The sequence below is a fragment of the Exophiala viscosa genome, assembly GCF_022695815.1.
Source record: "Exophiala viscosa unplaced genomic scaffold EDD37scaffold_2, whole genome shotgun sequence".
Lineage (NCBI taxonomy): Eukaryota > Fungi > Ascomycota > Eurotiomycetes > Chaetothyriales > Herpotrichiellaceae > Exophiala > Exophiala viscosa.
This window is the reverse complement of record NW_026944354.1, coordinates 698,469-714,846: the sequence shown is the minus strand read 5'-3', so window position 1 is coordinate 714,846 and position 16,378 is coordinate 698,469. Positions and strand designations below refer to the sequence as shown.

Here is a 16,378-nt window from a genome sequence, read left to right as displayed (position 1 = left end):
CTCCATTGGTAAGTCCATTTCAAATTATCTCATGATCGGCACATGCGCCTTTCAAGCGACCATTGTCCCGGTTCACAGTCTTCCGATCTCAGGGGTTCTGGCGGCACGCAGATATCCTATCTGACCTATCTCTATCTGGCCGCCAACCTCACAGCGAGTGATTCCGACCATGCAAGTCGAGAGTGAGGGACATCCACTTGTTCCCGATTCGGGTCCAGAAGCTCGCTTGTGGGGACAATCACCCTATCTCCACCACTATTGCCAGACCAGTGTTCAGAGTTCATACTCCGTATGGAGTTTTCATCCACTCAATGGGGGATCAGAGGTTATCAAAGTTTATCAGAACCTCGGAGACATGTACGTGAGTATCGCATTACCAAGCAGGTCGTGCTGTGCAGAAATATGGTATATCTACAAGCGATTGTCTGTCCTTGCTTGTAGCATTCAACATCCCCTTCAATCCCTTCGAACCCCGTCGTGTACCTTGCCCATCACATCCTCAAATTCAAGTGACTACCCAACATGTCTGAATTCAAGTCCAAGTCCATCGAGGACGCTGTCCACCCCATTGCTCCCTCCCCTATCGAAGTTGGCAGCACCTACGACATGATCGACCCCAAAGCCGAGAAGAAATTGATCCGCAAGATGGACCTGCACATTGTGCCCCTGATCGTCATTACCTACATCTTGAGCTACCTTGACCGTACCAACATCGGCAATGCCAAAATCGCAGGCATGCCAACAGACATACACCTCCACGGAACTCAAATCAACCGTGCGTCCACACCCGGACCAGTACTTCTCAAAGTTCATACTGATAGATCTCTTCAGTGGCCGTTTCCATCTTCTACGTAACATATATCATCTTCGAGATCCCCATCACTCTCCTGGTCCGAGTCATAGGACCTTCGAGACTGAGTAAGGCCACAGTCCACGATGGCTCTTGAACTCCCTGCTAACTCCGCAAGTCCCCTGCATCCTCGTCTCCTGGTCCCTCGTCACCGCCTTCTCGGGATTCGTGTCCAGCCCTGGCAGCCTCATAGCCTGCCGGCTGTTGCTGGGAATGACCGAAGCCGCCCTTTTCCCAATCCTCAACCTCTACGTCACCCTATTCTGGAAACGCGAAGAAATCGCCAAACGCGCCGCAGGGATATTCATCGCGATCGCCCTCTCCGGAGCATTCGGCGGTCTTTTCGCCGGCGCCCTTACGGGCATCGACGTCCACGGCTACCATGGCTGGCGCTGGCTGTACTTCACCGAAGGAATCGTCTCCTTCTGCTGGGCAATTGCAAGTTTCTTCTTGTGGCCTGACTCACCCGATACAGCATACTTCTTGAACGCCGAGGAGAAGCAAATGGCCAAAGGTCGCATCGAAGCCCAAGCTAAGGACGGGCCCTTCGAATGGTCCCAAGTCACCGACGCATTCAAGTCGCCTATCTGCTGGCTTTCAGGCTTCATCCAAATGTGCGCCGACACCTACAACTACTCGATCTCGACGTTTCTACCGACCATCATTAAAGGCCTCGGCTACACCTCCAAGCAGACCCAGTACCACACGATCCCAATCTACCTCGTAGGCGCTGTCGCATTCTTCGGCTTCGCGTGGCTGGCGGACCGCACGCAACGCCGTGCACCAATCATGCTGTTCTTCCCACTGTTCACTATGCTCGGGTACGCTATCCTCCTTGGCTGGAACGTCGCTCCTGGCGCCAAGTACTTCGCCTGCTTCCTTATCGTCACATTCGGGAGTGTCCTGCCCGGTCTCAATATCACGTGGCTCAACGGCAATATGGGACCGCGGTACAAGCGTGCCACTGCCTTGGCAATGAATCAGACTATCGGGAACTTTGGCGGTATCATCTGTGGACAGATATACTTGGACAAAGAAAGTCCGCGATTCGTCACTGGTCAGGCTGTTGCTTTAAGCTGTTGCTGCCTATCTTGGTCGGGAGTCTGGGTCATGTGGTGGATGTTGAAGGCACGTAATGATAAGAGGGACGAGATGGTGCAGGCTGGTCAAGAGGATACTGGTAAGGGTGACGAGAGCATCTACTTTCGTTATCAGTTGTAAGTGTGGGGAGTCTGACTGGTGATACGCAAAGGGTGTCATTGGGAGTGCCGTCATGAAGGTCATGAACTCGTTGTATATCATCCTCAAGCCCTCCCAGCATGTTCACGTCGTCATTGTATGGTCTGTACTCTATTTGGGCATTGTTGCTGGCGTGTCAGTCGACCCTCCACTTGTTATCCCAGATGATCTTGTCGCAAAGATACAGAGCACCGTCAGTGGTAGAGCTAGGCTGGCAAACCCTACTCGTGGACGATCCTCCGGATGCTACTGCTCGACGGTCATACATAATTACGGGGAATTTCTGCCCAATACGAACGGACATCCCTTTCATTGACCTGTAGCCAGAGCTTTTCGAGGATCCAAGACTCGGAGCCAAGGTTGCTGCAATACCTGGGACGTAGGTACTAAGATCGTCGACAGAAGGATCAGTTTGCAGCGGCGATGTGGTCCTATCAACGTTGACTGGACGTAACTCGGCAGGCCAGTTGCCGTCCGCTCTGAGGAAGGTATTCACCTCTTCCATAGTCATGACGTCGCCGAGAAGCGCCGCGATGCCCACAAGGCTCTCATTGCGGACAAGTTGATCACATCCAATATCGTCCCCCGAAGCCGCGGCCAACTGAGTAAGGTAATAACTTGATGAGGTCTTCATACTCGTCCATGCGCGATGTGCGTTGGTAAGCAAGCCTACGGAGTTCTGTGATTGTCTGGGGAAGCAAGTTCGAAAGGGAGGAGCTAAAGTCAGTTAGTGCTGTTGGGGGCGCGAGGAAGCTGTCCGTCATAACAGGTTTCGTGATAAAGCCCTTTCTCCATCCAAAAAGGAGGAAGCACACCGCCGCCACCGTCCTTGCGGATACGCAGTCCCTCATGGCTGCGCCTCTAACAGGACCACAAACCTGGCCTTTGTCAAGCGTGAGCGTTTGGTCTCCGTAGGCGTTCTCCAAAATCAGGCAAACAAGGACCTGAACTGTACCCTTCTTGGCCACCCAACGTTCATCTGAGAACAACTCATCGCTAGTAGGGTGCTCCCAGTCTTCCCTGAACAGTCCCTCAATCTTGGTCCTGTTGTTCTGGGTATATACTTCAATGAGTGACAGTGCGCCGAGGAGTGACTGCTTAAGACTCTCGCAGCGGTATTGATGGCTCAGGATATCACTGGCAGATGCGTTGTAGAAGTCAAAAAATGTCCTTGGGCACCGATAAAATCCTTCTTGTAAAGCCGGGTTGAAAGCCTTGATGGCCCAATACGCATCAACCTCGAACTCCTCGTTCTCGATATCCACATCCATGCTGTCGAGGTAGGCGCGAATCTTTAGCTCGTCGTTGCAATATGGGTACATCTGCCGAAGGTCTTCGACCACCACGTGCAGCACACAGAGTGCGCCACGTACGAGCTCCCTCTGCTGGCCAGTCACGGCAGAACGGACGCAGTTGGTGACAGCATATGCAATTCGGCATTTTCCTTCAAGGCTGAACTCTTTGGAGTCACTTACTAGTAGCCGGCGGAAAATCTCGAAGAAGACGTCAAAGGCAAGTGTAGAACTTTTCAACGCGGACAAGACCAATGCCATGTTGTGCAGCTTCCTCAACTGAGTCAATTCAGTCTCGTCTTGTCTATCGAATTGTAGCAGGACTCTCCGGATTGCATCAGATATTGTATATTGCGGCAACTCGAGCCAGGGATCGCGCCTGGAGTGGTAAGACGACAACAAAGCCGGAGAGATCTCAACAGCATTCTGCTGGCTATTTATGACTGTAGTTGGTGTCGTGATATGGCTACCGGTAGCTTGGCGTGAATTGCTGGAGCTTTTATGGCCTCCTTCTTCTCGGTCAGTCTCTGCAGCTGCTAGGTGGTCCCGAGCCGCGGAAGTCGTTGCAATAATTGGGGTGGCCTCTTCCGTGTTTTGCACGTCCTCAGTCCATGCATAGAGCAGCGAAACAGGGTCTTCGTCCAGCTTCGGAACCGCGCCTTCGAGGCCGGCTCCTTGCTCAATATTGGTCTGGCTGTGAGTCGGCACGACTGCCTGCAATGAATTATTGTCTTGAAAGTCTGACCAGGTCTTGCAGTCCTCCGAAGCAAAAGCTGCATCTTGGGGCAATGGTGGTCCCATTGAGTACCCGGCGTGAGGCGCTGGTTCTGGATGAGCCTTCAGACCTTTGTTGTCTTTGGTGAGCCCCCATTGCTTCAGGCGCCTTTCCAGTTGACCTCGAGTAACGTGAACGTCGGCCTGATTGAGCCGCCCTAAAATCATGTCATGGGTTGCGCCGAGTTGGTGCATCTCTGTAATAAGGGGTTTCAATTCGTCCCATTTTGTGTTGGGTAGTTGTTGGTTGTAGCGTGAAGTTGTAGGGTCTTGCAAGATGAAAGCATCATGGCGGACACTTTGGGGGTCGGCTTGTGGCACGACCATGACGGCTGATGCCAAAGTGTTGCTTTCGTGGTGAATTGAGTCGTGCATGCATCACAAGTGGCAAGCTGGCAGGCTGCAATAATATGTACTTTTGGTCAAACATTATCATGGCTGTTGGTCCCACCCAACGAGGAAATGTAGAATCAAGATCAGAATCTGTGAGGATGAGAGTCGAAGTGACGAAGTGGACCCATGTAAAGATTCCATGATTCCCCGGTTGGGTATAGTCTGAAATGCCAGTTTGCCCATTCCCTGTCCACGTTAGCGCAGCCTTACCGGTCAAGATCCAGGCGCAGCGCTGAGGTCATCAGAAAGCACTTTCTTAAGCGAGCAGGATCGGAACAAACATGTGGGAACTCTTTGAAAATATCGCGTTGCGAAAACAGTGCATCTCATTCGCCATGCCCGAGATCTTCATCTATATCGAGGAATCGAGGCGCATATGTTTGAGACGGTGCAAAGACTTCGCGATGAGATCGTGAGCGTGCCGAAATCCAGATCTACTTGCCGCTAAAGCGACGCTCAAGATATCGAAGAACTGGGTATGAGCACCCCGCGAAGATGAAGACGAAAAAGACACCCAACTCTCCACCCATCTCACCGATCTGCCGAGCAACGACACCGACATACCAGGTTTGATTCATCCCCAACACCGCGCCAACGATGCCAAGGAGGAAACTCATGACCGCGGCCGCTCCCCAGGGAAGCTTGCTAGGGTTTATGTATGCTTCGAAGTCGTAGCCAGATTTGCGACGAAAGATGAGGTCTTCCTCAAGAACGATGATGAAAAGTGCACTCGTCCAGTACCCGATGACGCTGAGGAAGTTACTGATGATGGTCATCAGATTGCCTCGGCCTGCAATTCCACAGACTGCGTAGATGATGACTCCAAGCAGCGTCCATATGAGTCGTGGGATCACGGCGAGTCTCGGGCTAAGTGCTTGAATCGACAAACCGGCCGAGTAAGTGTTTGGAATGTTGTTGCCAACAAGTCCTACGCCAGGAAGTTAGTACTGTGGTATATGAAGAAAGTTTGCTAATTCACCTAAGAAGAAAATGACCATCAGGAAGGTGCCGAAGCCATGGACCGGCTTGAGAACGGTGCCGATAAGGGCCCCATAGCCCTGGTCGTAGTACACATCCACCCATTCCTCATTGGTACCAAGGGCACCACCGATGGCCAATCCGACTGATTGAAAGAAAACCATGGGCACAACAATACCAATCCAGGTCAGTGAAAAGGTTTTCCATCGCGGTGTCGTGTCGGGGTAAGTGATATAGTAGTCGCTGGCGATTGGCAGGAAACCCGATGCCGATCCGAAGCAGATCGTGAACATGGTCAGCCAGTTTCCGGCAAGGGTGGTTCCCGAGTATAAACTGGGAGCGCCAGAATCGTAGTGCTTAGCGCCAACGGCGCAAAGGATAATCGTTGCAATGAATCCCGGTATGAAGGCGTATCTCTCGTAGAAGTGGACAATGTTGTAGCCAAAGCCGGCAACGACGAATGACAAGATCGACAAGATGATGATCCCCACGACCACTGGACACGAGTCATTGGAGATGTATGCGAGGATCTGTCCTCCGACCACGACACCCACTAGACACCAGCCGAGCTCGGTGATGACGTTGACAAGAGCGACGAGTCTGGAGCCATACCAGCCGAAGGAGAAACGCGTAAGAATGATCTGTCGAAGACCAGTCCTGGGACCGAACGTGCCCATGAAAGCGGCGCAGGCGGCACCAAGCACAGTACCGAAGAATACTGCTAGAAATCCATCTGTGACGCTCAATCCCAACCATGAAGGGCCAGCAAGCAAGCCAGTCGCGACCGTGGAGATGACAGCAGAACAGGAGAACCACAACAACATCATGTCAATGTAGTTGAGCTTGTGGTTGCGATCTTCAGGAGGGCATCGGTCAATGCCACGACTCTCAATGTGTAGCTTCTGGTCCAGGTGGAGGGAATAAGCCTGGATTTTCTGGAGGAATGACATTTGGCCATGAGACCTGACCTCGCCGACTCCATCTTCAGAGTTCGGCGTGCCTATAACACTGGCATTGTTGTCGGCTTCTTTTGAGTGCTCGAATGATGTCGCGTTCAGGCTGGGGATATGTGTTTGAGCCATGGTACGGTTATGATCTCTGGATATTCTGTTAGCCGGTTTCTGGTGGTGGTCATGAGCAAATACTCACTATTCGCGGAAAGAAGTATGGCGAGATTGGTTCGAACAACCACCGCTTATGTGCTGTTTCTGAAAACGAAACGAACTCGTCAAGGGCTGCGGAGTCGCACATTACAAACGAGTCGGCGGCAGATGGATGATATAAGACAGTCCCCCACGCTCGTCTCCCTGGCTCGCATCTTCGGGGAACACTATCGAGATCCTGACGGGCGTCTGGACGTTAGCACAGGGTCAGTGTAGTGCCACTAGTTTCCCCTCTCTGATAAGGTCTTGGTATCCCAGTTCTAGATCTCGGTGAGTGCTAGCCTTATCACTCATGCAACTAACCATTCTTGGAAGGATAGTGTCAGGTTACCTTGAATAGGAATGTTCTAGATAGGAAATAAATGACCTTACCTGCTCTCTAGAGTAGGATGTCTCAACTTTTTCCCAATGCGTAAGCGGAGAAAGCGATAAGCTTCGCCCTGAATGTCCCGGAGAAGTGCGAAGCAACATCCGAGCTTCCAACTAATTCACTGGGCATCTTCAATGGTTCTTGTAATGACCTGGATTTGTCAACGACACTTGAGCGATTGGGGCTGACACCACGACATTGATGTTACTTCGCAATTACCCAGCACATTATAAGTACTAATATTGGCTGCATGCCTATACATTAAGTTGTGGGCATCGAATGCGTCTCGTGTCCCAGTCATCATCCACCAGAATCGATCAGCCACCATGTCGACTACCATGGCAATCACCATGACCACCACCACCCGAACGCTTCCGGTGGTAGATATCAGTCCATATTTAGATCCGAGATCAACATCATCACAGCGGCAACAGACAGCATCTCTGCTGGATCAGGCATGCCGAGAGTTTGGCTTCTTCTACTTGATCGGCCACGGTGTCCCGGAAGAGGTCCGTCTCGAAATGCTACAGTTAGGGCGTGAGTTTTTTGCACTCCCAGCGGCCGAAAAGGAAGCCATATCGATCTCGAAAAGCATTGATAAAGTGCGCGGCTACGAGCGACTCGGCGAAAACGTGACTATGGGAAAGCGAGATGTCCTTGAAGGGCTCGACATTTATCGGGAATTCCCCGGCGAACACAACGCGCGGTTACGGGGAAAGCAACTATGGCCGGAACGACCGTCACATCTCAAGGAAGCCACGCTGAACTACGTTGATCAGCTCACTAAGGTCGGCAAGGCTCTGATGTGCGCCATGGCCGATGCTCTAGGAAAAGACGGTAGCGAGGAGGCGTTCGACAAGCTCACACAAGATCCGTTCTGGGGCCTGAAGTTCATCAGATATCCTCCTCTGAGCACAGATGAAATCGCGGACAATGAAAAGGGTATCTCGTGCGGGGAGCACACCGATTATGGTGGTTTGACCTTTCTTCTGGCCGATGAGCATGTGAAGTCGGCACTGCAAGTCCAGGACCACGAAGGTGGATGGATCAAGGCAGATCCCATGCCTGAGGCATATGTCGTGAACATTGGTAAGTATTGAAGTCAGGAAAACTACGAGTTCGCACTAACAATGGCCATCAGGGGACATCATCAACGTCCTGACGAACAACGAATATACCGCCACCGTACATCGCGTCATTCACAATGGCAACCAGGATCGAATATCCATACCATTCTTCTTTGAGCCATCCTTATCCTCTGTGGTCGAGCCTCTCAAAAGTTGTGTTGGAGACCATGGTGTACAAGTACCTGTAAGCAAAGTGAGCTACTACGAACACATGTGCAATATGCTGTATGGAGGAAGATTCGTGGAACCTGGAGCGGCCGTAGAGAAGGTCATTGTCAACGAAATATCTATGAAGGGCTGAGGAGAAGGGACAAAAAGTAAAGTCACCCCTGGAATCTGCAAATGGCCTCGGAATACCAGCTAGACCGAAAAAGTCGGTGATGGGGCTCAACCAAAGGCACGCAAACCCAAGACTTGTCAGACACATGTGGCTCTGTGCACCAAGGGCCATCGGTCGACACAACTCTTGCCATCGACGGTTCCCCCATTTCTCAGGCCTGGGTGTCACTAGTCAGCCCATATCCGGACAAAACTAGCACCTGCTTCCTGCCCAAGGAAAGCCGATCTAGGATCTTACCATCCCTGATCTACCTGGACTTAGCGTTGTTACAGACTTCATAGTGCCGTCATTTGTCATACGAAAAAGTCACAAATTGAGTAGGAGACGTTGATAAAATGCCATTTCGAGCTAGGTTAGGTGGAGTAGGTTTAGCCCTATGGAAAGCACATACTATTACTCAGTCCCTGCATTGCGCAGAGATCAAGCTTCCGACTGAGCAAAGTAGCGATTGCATTCTTGTGTCCGTCTGGCATCTACGATTGACTCGCGTGAGCGCTCGAGATCCAAAATTGAGGTTGTTGAGAATGATAGATAGTCATATGTGGTCAATGGTCTGCTTTTCGTGGGAGCATTTGCCCATTTTCCTTGTTTGCCTTGATTCACTGATGTCAAAGCATCCTCAGATATAGCTGACTAGTAGCTGCAACCATTGACGGTTATTGGGCAGCTCGAGCCTCTTGCTCATCGCCTGGACGAAGTCTGCGTACGTGCTTCCTCAGCGAACATGGTAGAAACCGAGGTTGACGAAGACCATCACCAACAGGCTGAGCCTAGTCATGTCCGTCTGTCACAACTGTGCAGTCATCTAGACATATTCCGGCAATGAGGCTGGAAGAGTACCGCTCGATTGATCTTCTAACATAACTGCATCGTCTGACGGGTCTTTTTTTGATAGCCCACGGAGAGAGCATCGGATCCACACTTAACGGCCACAGCAACCCAAGATTTCTGCCGAAAGTATCTCGTAATACTAGTATCCATCCGTTCATGTACTCCATACGTGCATATATATACCAAAATTCCGTCATTCGTCAGTTCACGCTCGCCTCGGCCAACTCGAATACTGAACAGTCACCATTCAACCTCCAACAACTGAAATGCCTATTCCCACAGTTAAACTCGCCTCTGGCGCCTCGGTGCCCCAAGTCGGTTTCGGCCTTTGGAAAGTGCCCAACGACACCGCCTCGGAGATCGTGTACAAGGCCATTGAGAACGGCTACCGCCATTTCGACGGTGCCTGTGACTATGGCAACGAGAAGGAAGTCGGGCAAGGATTCCGCAAAGCCATCAAAGACGGCCTAGTCAAACGTGAAGACCTCTGGATCACATCGAAGCTGTGGGCGACGTTCCACGACCCAAAGCACGTCGAGGCCGCCGCGAAGAAGACCCTGTCCGACCTGGGCATGGATTATCTGGACCTTTATTTGATCCATTTCCCCCTGCCCTTACAGTACGTTGATCCCGCAGAGCGATACCCGCCCGGATGGTCGATCGCGGCAGATAAATGGGAAACCAAGACTGCTGACGTCCCTCTCGCCGATACGTGGAAGGCGATGGAAGCGCTGGTGGACCAGAAACTGGTCAAGAACATCGGCGTTTGCAATTTCCAGGGTGGCCTGCTGCTCGACCTGACTCGCTCGGCGAAGATCAAGCCTGCGATGCTGCAGATCGAACATCACCCCTACCTCGTCCAACCTCAACTCTTGGACCTCTGCAAAGACCTTGGCATCGCCGTCACGGCTTACTCAAGCTTCGGTCCAGTGAGCTACCGTGAGATTCAAAGTCCCAAGGCTGCCGGAACTCCTCTGCTGGCCGAAAATGAGGTCATCACCAAAAATGCCGAAGCTCACTCCAAGACTTCCGCCCAGATACTGCTTCGGTGGGCTGTGCAACGGTAAGGATCTCCTCGCTTTCCACATTCCAAAGAAACCCCTCCTTTCTGGAGTGCCATTCCCACGAAATGAACATTGACTAACAAATTTTTGCCGAACAGAGGCTTGCTCATCATCCCCAAGTCCAACAGTGACGATAGACAGAAGCAAAATCTCGATCTCTTCAGTTTCGACCTCTCGGCAGATCAAGTCGAAAGCATCAGTGCCCTGGACAAGGGTCTTAGATTCAACGATCCGGTACGTTCTAGCTTCTCTCCTAGAACTCCAGTAGGGTCCAAACTTGACTGACCTCTGTTGCTGTAGGGCGATTATTTGAACCCTCCTCAGCGGATATTTGCATGATCCGAAAACAGACAAGGGTCCAGTGGATGAAGAGCCGCCGCATTCATTGGGTTGACAACGATAAAAGTTTCAAGTGTCTCTATAGATCTCTGGGTCGGTCCCAAGCCTACCCAAAGCAGAAATCGCTCATTGGATTCCTCGTGTCAGTTCGCCGTCGTACATCCAATACGTCGCCCCACCAGATCTCCGTCTCACCGGCATCGGAGTTGCTCCAGAGCTCTTCAAGAATCTCCAGAGCCGTGGTAAACATTTGATACCCATACACTTCGTACCATTTTGCACAGTAACCTCTGATGAAATGCCTATGAGCATCCAACTTCGTCTCGGCACCAGCCAGAAAAATGGTAAGAAGAAGTTGTTTCCGAATAGAAGACGAGTCTTGAATCGAGATGACGTGGTCCATAACAAGCCGGCTCAAATGTCTTAGTCGAGCGTGGTAATTCGTGATTCCTTCAGCTCTTTTGAAAACGCGGAGGATGTAAAGAAGTAGAGCATAACGGAAGGCTTCGCAACAGTGATAGTAGTCCGTGGCCACATTAAAGTAGTCTTCGGCCTCCTCGTCGGGTAGGTCGACCACAAAGTCGTCAGCGGGTGCACCACCCACTGGTTTGTAGTTGCGAATGTTTTCTTCGATGCCGGCAACAAGTTCTCGAAGAGATACAGGCAACTTTCCACTGCTGTCAAGACTTTCGGTGAGGTTCGCAAGCTGGATCATGGGCACAAGAAGCTCTCGAGGGCATCCATTGAGATCGAAGAATCCCCATGATTGAACACCTTCCCAAGGTAGGACAGTTTCGAGGTAGGAGTACGGGAAAATGCACGGACGACGAGACAACAATGCCACGACTCCATCCCACCACATGAACATTGACACTTGAGCTTGTACTCTCGAGGACAGAGACCAGGAACTGACTCCTCCCGCACCCTCCAAGAGATCGTACGCTACTCGAAGATGATCCCTCCAGGTGGATAATGCTGACTGAGTCGCATCCATGCACCAAAGTGCCAGAAGCGTGTCGAGCATACTCAGCCTCCGAGGATCAGCGGCACTCGTCTCAAGGGCATTGCGAAAAAGCTTCACGGCTTGCCCTTGATGCTGAGTCACCTCTGCGGGCGGATGCTCGTGCACTGAAGGCCACTGACGATGATGGCACGCAAGCGCAATGACGGCGTGAAGTAGATGTTGTGAACCTGCAGAAGTGTCTTGTCGATAGCGGAAGGGGTTGATGCCATTGTCAACCGTGATAGGATAGGTGCAATACTCAAGATCGTCTGCACAAGTATGCATTAGTCGCTGCAGTTGATTGGGCAAAATTAGACTCACACATGTCCAGCAAGATGGAAAACCGCTGTGCCGTGTTCTCGAACAAAAGTTGAGGTCCGAGGGAACAATTGAGTATGAGTTGTTGCTCAGGATCGCACATCAAAGTGGACGCCTGTAATGAGTCTGAGGGTTCTTCAACATCTGATTGCCACTCTCGCCAGGCTCTTCCCTCATAGCCACGATGATCGAAAGGACGATTTATGTCAGATTGAGATGACACCATGATCATCTCACCAGCGTCACACCTGACTACCTCCCAGCCATCCGAGGGAATATCATCGTCGCGATCCCCTGGGAGTATCTCCTCCTGATCGCTGTTGTGAGTGACATTTATGCTTTGAAGATCGTGTTCGGCGATCGGCAAGACTTCATTCTCAGGCTCATGGGAAGATAGATCTTCTTTGGGACCAGATCGAAACTGCGAGTTGCTGGCTACGTCAGATGCTGCCCACCGTACCTTTTCGTGATTCTGAGAGAGCTCTGCGACCTCACCCAGCGCCTCTACGCGAGCATTAGGCAGCGGGTATCTTCGACTGGAAGTGGATGATGGTGAGGTGTCCCTCGTCTGCGAGCTCGACTCGGGTCGGTCGCTCTTGTCGACATTCTTTCGACGCTTCGGCAGTATGTTCGTAATGAAGACGAACTCGCCTGGTCTGCGTTTCCGTTTACGACTTGCACCATCATTGGATCTCTTGACAGGGAACCGTTGCTCGGTTGGATTCTCCAGTATTGAGAAACCTCTCTGCCATACCAGAGGCATGGAGTAACCTTGGCAAGTATCGTTCGCATCTTGACATGCACGACAATGGGGACGCCGCCGGTCGCATTTCCGCCTTGCATTGGAACATGCATGACAATCTGATTTGGCCAGGGCCAGAGAATTGGTCTTCCGCGGTGTCGAGGTTGGTGGACTTCCCGGTTGCGCCGATGACATTCTTTACAAGGTTAATAGATGTTATGGAGACTGAATCGTCGCAAGTCATCTGTTATGTTAGTTTTCATCGCGCCTTGCCAAGTTGTATGCCTCGGTGAAGATGGCACGGAGTAGTCCGCGTGCCCTTAAGGGAGAAAGAGCAATATGTGCGCCACGCTGAACACGAAACATGGCGGCTAGAGACGGCTGTCCATATTCATGTCGCATCCCTTCTTGCCATATGGACCTGTCCAACACTATTCTTCCCTTCTCTGCCTCTCAACCTCATCCGCAAACTCTCCCAACGTCCCAAACCGCCATCCGTACCCAACCTCAGCCCGTTCGTGAACGCCAACAACCCCTCCTGCGCTCCCCATGCCCGCGCCACTCCTGTTAATCCAGACACTGCTCAAACCCACCTGTTTCGCCGGTCTTTGATCATGGAAGATACTCTGCGCGACGTGCAAAACCTCCTCCTTATTCGCCCCAGCCTCTTCCTTGACATGCTTTATCAGGTGCTCGAAATTCCGCAAATCAGGCTTATAACTGCCGATATCCTGCGCCGTGTACGCTCTGAAGAAATCAACACCCTTCAATGGACCGGCGCGGGTCTTCTTGAAGCTCTCCGTGTCGACATTCGTAATGGGGATGAGCTTGTAATACTTTGCCAGTCGTTCGCAGGCTTCCACAGTGTCTGGGAACGCAGGCCAGGACCCAATACTCGCTCCAAATTTCTGTGCTTCGGTCCTATCTGTCTCACCAACTTCTAGGCCAAACTCGGACAACAACGTCAGATATATCTGTTCCTGAATCTCGTCGTACTTCATGCCAGGATGCTCCGTCTCAAGGCGAGCTTCGATCTCGTTGAATTTCTCGGCGAGTTTGATGCGGCCTTCTCCGGAGGTGCCGTTTCGATAGACGCTGTGAGGGGAGTCTGCTGGAATTCGAGATACCAACCCTTGAAGGCCTTCGATGATCCCGGTCTCCCAATCAATCAATGTGCCGTAGATGTCGAAAGTGATGACTTTGAAGGACGAGAGGGGTTTTCGAGGCACCGTTGGCTCGGGCATGGGCAATTCTGCAGCCATTGTGATGAGCTTGTGTGACTTCAGCGTCTTGTCCTGCTGGATATTGATTTATCTAAGAATAAATTCTTCGAACTGTTGGAAAGTCTTTCAATGTTAAACGTGTTGCATATATACGTTTTGTTCATATAAGTTGCTCTCATTAATTCATACAGACGCGCCTCTCAGACATATGCCGAAGGGCGTATGGCAAGCATACCATTTAGGTAGTCTACGCCGTCACTTGCGTCACAGCCGGTGAAAGTGAAAGTGGCATACCGAAGTAACCGAGTACGCTCGCGCAAATCGTTAACATGTCTCCCAATCAATTACACTGTACCACAGTGAGCACGCCTTGATTTTGACCTTGAGCTTTGTCATTCCCATCAGTCAACGCCAATGTCAATGTTTCGAGAAGCTTCCCAATGGCCACCTGATGTTGTCGCCTTCCTGTTTTCTCGCTTTATCCGCCCTTCTTGGGTATCTTTAAAATATCTGGTTCTCGGCAAAAATATAGCAAAAGATGTGCATGTCCCGCCCTTCGAAGCAACCGTCAACATGGTCATGAAGAGAATGCGTTGTGGACGGCCCTCTGACGCTTCTAGCGTCCTTGATATTGTCCGTAAGTAACCGGAGTTCCAGCCAAGTCCTATGCGACGGTCAGTCAACTTGGCCCTGCCAGGAATCCATCAGTTTCACCTTTTTCCGCTTCCTCTGTCCACCATACTCATCCGTATCATCACCGCCTTCGGGATCTGAATAACCTTCCCCGTATCCCACAAAACTGTCATCACCATAGCTTCTCTTCTTTCCACGAGTCTGCCGTTTCGCCTCCGCGCTTGGCTGTCCAAGTTGACGAGGTATTCCGTTCGGTACTCGGGGGACTGGTAGTTGGTTGACGACTGGTTGGGGAGGAAGCACGGTTGGCTTCTTGTCAAAGCCCAGAACATCTTCCCAGTGAGCATTGTTCCGGACTGTTCCCGGTTGCATGTGCATTGCCTCCCTCAATTTCGCCTTGAAGTCCGGAGTGGCCTCAATCTTCGAGCCCCCATGCTCTGCCGACCATTGCTCATCCGGTTGCAACCCCCACGGCAATGAACCCACTATGCGCCGTATCTGTCCGGGTTGATCCTCATCCGCATTTCGTTCGCCCTTGACTGGTTTATTCCGACCAGCCAGCCCGAAACTCTTGATCTGACCTTCGTACGACTTCCGCAACTTGTTGATCTTTTCACCTGTCTTCGGATCATTTCGAGCGACACTCCGTAATAATGGACCTAAACCATATAGCGCAAGTAAATGCTGCTGTGGACTGGGCCTCTGTGGCTCGACCTCTGCGATTTCACCTATGTTAATAACCCGCAACAAGAATGATGGGTGGGAGAGCCGGGAGAGTCTTACTGGATCGACAGAGAAGAAAGGCTTCGCCCATATCTTTCTGTATTTGTTCCAGAGTCGTCTCATCCACCGAACCTCCACCACTTTCATGTTGCCCCGTACGCACGCCTCCTGCGTTCCCGTCGTCTGTATCCATTACATCCTGCCGATCGTGGTTCGTGGCGCGTGTGAGTGGTTCCACTTCCATCTCATCTTCTTCATTATCTCTAGTATCATCAAACCTGGCTCGCTTGTCACGATGCAGATCAGCCTCATCTGCGATGTCCATTCCTGAGTTTCCTGTTACACTGTGCGCAGGTGTTGGTAGAGAAGGAGTCATTCGAGAGGAGGATTGCTGTGAACGTGAAGGTGCGCCCCTCGGTGAGCGCGGAGACGAATGACCGGTGACCTCGTCGGTATGCTGGGCATTTCCATAGGAAGAGACATAACTCTTCGTAGCGACTGACATGTACGAAGGAGATATTGGTGATTGAGGTAGATTGTCAGACAGGCGCCGTCGCTTGAGACCCGATCGAGGTGGAGAAGTTGGTGAAGGAGGAATGGCAGCCGATCGGGGTGAGTAGGACATGAAAATGCGCAAGGACGGGCCTTCGCAACGGAGTAGGCGCCACCGTCGACAGCGAACTGTTTGCGAACTGAAGCGCCCTCAGAAGTCTGTCTATTTCTTTGTTTCCTGTCAAGTGGGGCGTGATGGATTCGGAAAGGGTGTCGTAGCGATCGTGACTGCGTCTTCGGTGGTGCAAGGACAGGGTCTTGCAACGCTCGAGGTCGAGGATGTAGCAGGGATGAGTAGGGTGTTTGTCGATAAAGATCAAGTACTGGTATTGGTGGAAGAGTTGTTGGCCCTTTGCGAGTGTCTGGTGATTGAAGATGATGCGAGAGAAGCCCAGACGCAAGTCAGCCACGAACGCACTAGCAC

The 16,378-nt window shown here is 51.6% G+C and overlaps 8 protein-coding genes across 8 annotated transcripts; 3 read left to right on the top strand and 5 right to left on the bottom strand.

Annotated features, from left to right (window-relative positions):
- Nucleotides 1-606: 606 nt before the first annotated feature.
- EDD37DRAFT_656085 (nicotinic acid plasma membrane transporter) lies at nucleotides 607-2,071 on the top strand (the record flags this gene model as incomplete). The annotated part of the gene is made up of 3 exons (XM_062818803.1): nucleotides 607-775; nucleotides 832-918; nucleotides 969-2,071. The coding sequence occupies 3 exons, from the start codon at nucleotides 607-609 to the stop codon at nucleotides 2,069-2,071; spliced, it is 1,359 nt and encodes a 452-aa protein (XP_062672683.1).
- A 292-nt stretch (nucleotides 2,072-2,363) lies between these two features.
- Nucleotides 2,364-4,611, bottom strand: EDD37DRAFT_229461 (uncharacterized protein). Its single transcript, XM_062810515.1, has one exon. The coding sequence runs from the start codon at nucleotides 4,528-4,530 to the stop codon at nucleotides 2,656-2,658; it is 1,875 nt and encodes a 624-aa protein (XP_062672682.1). The 5' UTR covers nucleotides 4,531-4,611; the 3' UTR covers nucleotides 2,364-2,655.
- A 74-nt stretch (nucleotides 4,612-4,685) lies between these two features.
- Nucleotides 4,686-7,079, bottom strand: EDD37DRAFT_620629 (permease for cytosine/purines, uracil, thiamine, allantoin-domain-containing protein). The gene is made up of 3 exons (XM_062815936.1): nucleotides 6,676-7,079; nucleotides 5,528-6,624; nucleotides 4,686-5,476 (listed from the first exon to the last, which is right to left on the bottom strand). The coding sequence occupies exons 2-3, from the start codon at nucleotides 6,606-6,608 to the stop codon at nucleotides 4,983-4,985; spliced, it is 1,575 nt and encodes a 524-aa protein (XP_062672681.1). The 5' UTR covers nucleotides 6,609-6,624; nucleotides 6,676-7,079; the 3' UTR covers nucleotides 4,686-4,982.
- Nucleotides 7,080-7,108: 29 nt separating this feature from the next.
- On the top strand, nucleotides 7,109-8,925 carry EDD37DRAFT_662561 (uncharacterized protein). Its single transcript, XM_062819164.1, has 2 exons — nucleotides 7,109-8,148; nucleotides 8,201-8,925. Exons 1-2 carry the CDS (start codon nucleotides 7,386-7,388, stop codon nucleotides 8,485-8,487), a joined length of 1,050 nt encoding a protein of 349 aa, XP_062672680.1. The 5' UTR covers nucleotides 7,109-7,385; the 3' UTR covers nucleotides 8,488-8,925.
- A 459-nt stretch (nucleotides 8,926-9,384) lies between these two features.
- On the top strand, nucleotides 9,385-10,813 carry EDD37DRAFT_229201 (putative NAD(P)H-dependent D-xylose reductase xyl1). The gene is made up of 3 exons (XM_062810512.1): nucleotides 9,385-10,420; nucleotides 10,520-10,655; nucleotides 10,722-10,813. The coding sequence occupies exons 1-3, from the start codon at nucleotides 9,624-9,626 to the stop codon at nucleotides 10,758-10,760; spliced, it is 972 nt and encodes a 323-aa protein (XP_062672679.1). The 5' UTR covers nucleotides 9,385-9,623; the 3' UTR covers nucleotides 10,761-10,813.
- On the bottom strand, nucleotides 10,646-12,316 carry EDD37DRAFT_229179 (fungal-specific transcription factor domain-containing protein). Its single transcript, XM_062810511.1, has one exon. The coding sequence runs from the start codon at nucleotides 12,046-12,048 to the stop codon at nucleotides 10,867-10,869; it is 1,182 nt and encodes a 393-aa protein (XP_062672678.1). The 5' UTR covers nucleotides 12,049-12,316; the 3' UTR covers nucleotides 10,646-10,866.
- Nucleotides 12,317-13,095: 779 nt separating this feature from the next.
- Nucleotides 13,096-14,403, bottom strand: EDD37DRAFT_229244 (haloalkanoic acid dehalogenase). Its single transcript, XM_062810513.1, has one exon. It carries the CDS (start codon nucleotides 14,083-14,085, stop codon nucleotides 13,255-13,257), a length of 831 nt encoding a protein of 276 aa, XP_062672677.1. The 5' UTR covers nucleotides 14,086-14,403; the 3' UTR covers nucleotides 13,096-13,254.
- EDD37DRAFT_620621 (Rox3 mediator complex subunit-domain-containing protein) lies at nucleotides 14,194-16,377 on the bottom strand. The gene is made up of 3 exons (XM_062815935.1): nucleotides 15,463-16,377; nucleotides 14,761-15,395; nucleotides 14,194-14,710 (listed from the first exon to the last, which is right to left on the bottom strand). The coding sequence occupies exons 1-3, from the start codon at nucleotides 16,025-16,027 to the stop codon at nucleotides 14,663-14,665; spliced, it is 1,248 nt and encodes a 415-aa protein (XP_062672676.1). The 5' UTR covers nucleotides 16,028-16,377; the 3' UTR covers nucleotides 14,194-14,662.
- Nucleotide 16,378: the final 1 nt, after the last annotated feature.

Excerpts from the sequence above, each read along its gene's own strand:
- EDD37DRAFT_229201 (XM_062810512.1), top strand. The coding sequence starts at position 9,624 with ATGCCTATTCCCACAGTTAAACTCGCCTCTGGCGCCTCGGTGCCCCAA. Across the intron at positions 10,421-10,519 it reads CTTCGGTGGGCTGTGCAACG|AGGCTTGCTCATCATCCCCA; the intron begins GTAAGGATCTCC and ends TTTGCCGAACAG. Across the intron at positions 10,656-10,721 it reads GTCTTAGATTCAACGATCCG|GGCGATTATTTGAACCCTCC; the intron begins GTACGTTCTAGC and ends CTGTTGCTGTAG.
- EDD37DRAFT_229461 (XM_062810515.1), bottom strand. The coding sequence starts at position 4,530 with ATGCACGACTCAATTCACCACGAAAGCAACACTTTGGCATCAGCCGTC.
- EDD37DRAFT_229179 (XM_062810511.1), bottom strand. The coding sequence starts at position 12,048 with ATGCATACTTGTGCAGACGATCTTGAGTATTGCACCTATCCTATCACG.
- EDD37DRAFT_229244 (XM_062810513.1), bottom strand. The coding sequence starts at position 14,085 with ATGGCTGCAGAATTGCCCATGCCCGAGCCAACGGTGCCTCGAAAACCC.
- EDD37DRAFT_662561 (XM_062819164.1), top strand. The coding sequence starts at position 7,386 with ATGTCGACTACCATGGCAATCACCATGACCACCACCACCCGAACGCTT. Across the intron at positions 8,149-8,200 it reads GGCATATGTCGTGAACATTG|GGGACATCATCAACGTCCTG; the intron begins GTAAGTATTGAA and ends AATGGCCATCAG.
- EDD37DRAFT_620629 (XM_062815936.1), bottom strand. The coding sequence starts at position 6,608 with ATGGCTCAAACACATATCCCCAGCCTGAACGCGACATCATTCGAGCAC. Across the intron at positions 5,477-5,527 it reads GATGGTCATTTTCTTCTTAG|GACTTGTTGGCAACAACATT; the intron begins GTGAATTAGCAA and ends TTCCTGGCGTAG.
- EDD37DRAFT_620621 (XM_062815935.1), bottom strand. The coding sequence starts at position 16,027 with ATGTCCTACTCACCCCGATCGGCTGCCATTCCTCCTTCACCAACTTCT. Across the intron at positions 15,396-15,462 it reads CTTTCTTCTCTGTCGATCCA|AGGTCGAGCCACAGAGGCCC; the intron begins GTAAGACTCTCC and ends GTGAAATCGCAG. Across the intron at positions 14,711-14,760 it reads GACAGAGGAAGCGGAAAAAG|GACTTGGCTGGAACTCCGGT; the intron begins GTGAAACTGATG and ends ACCGTCGCATAG.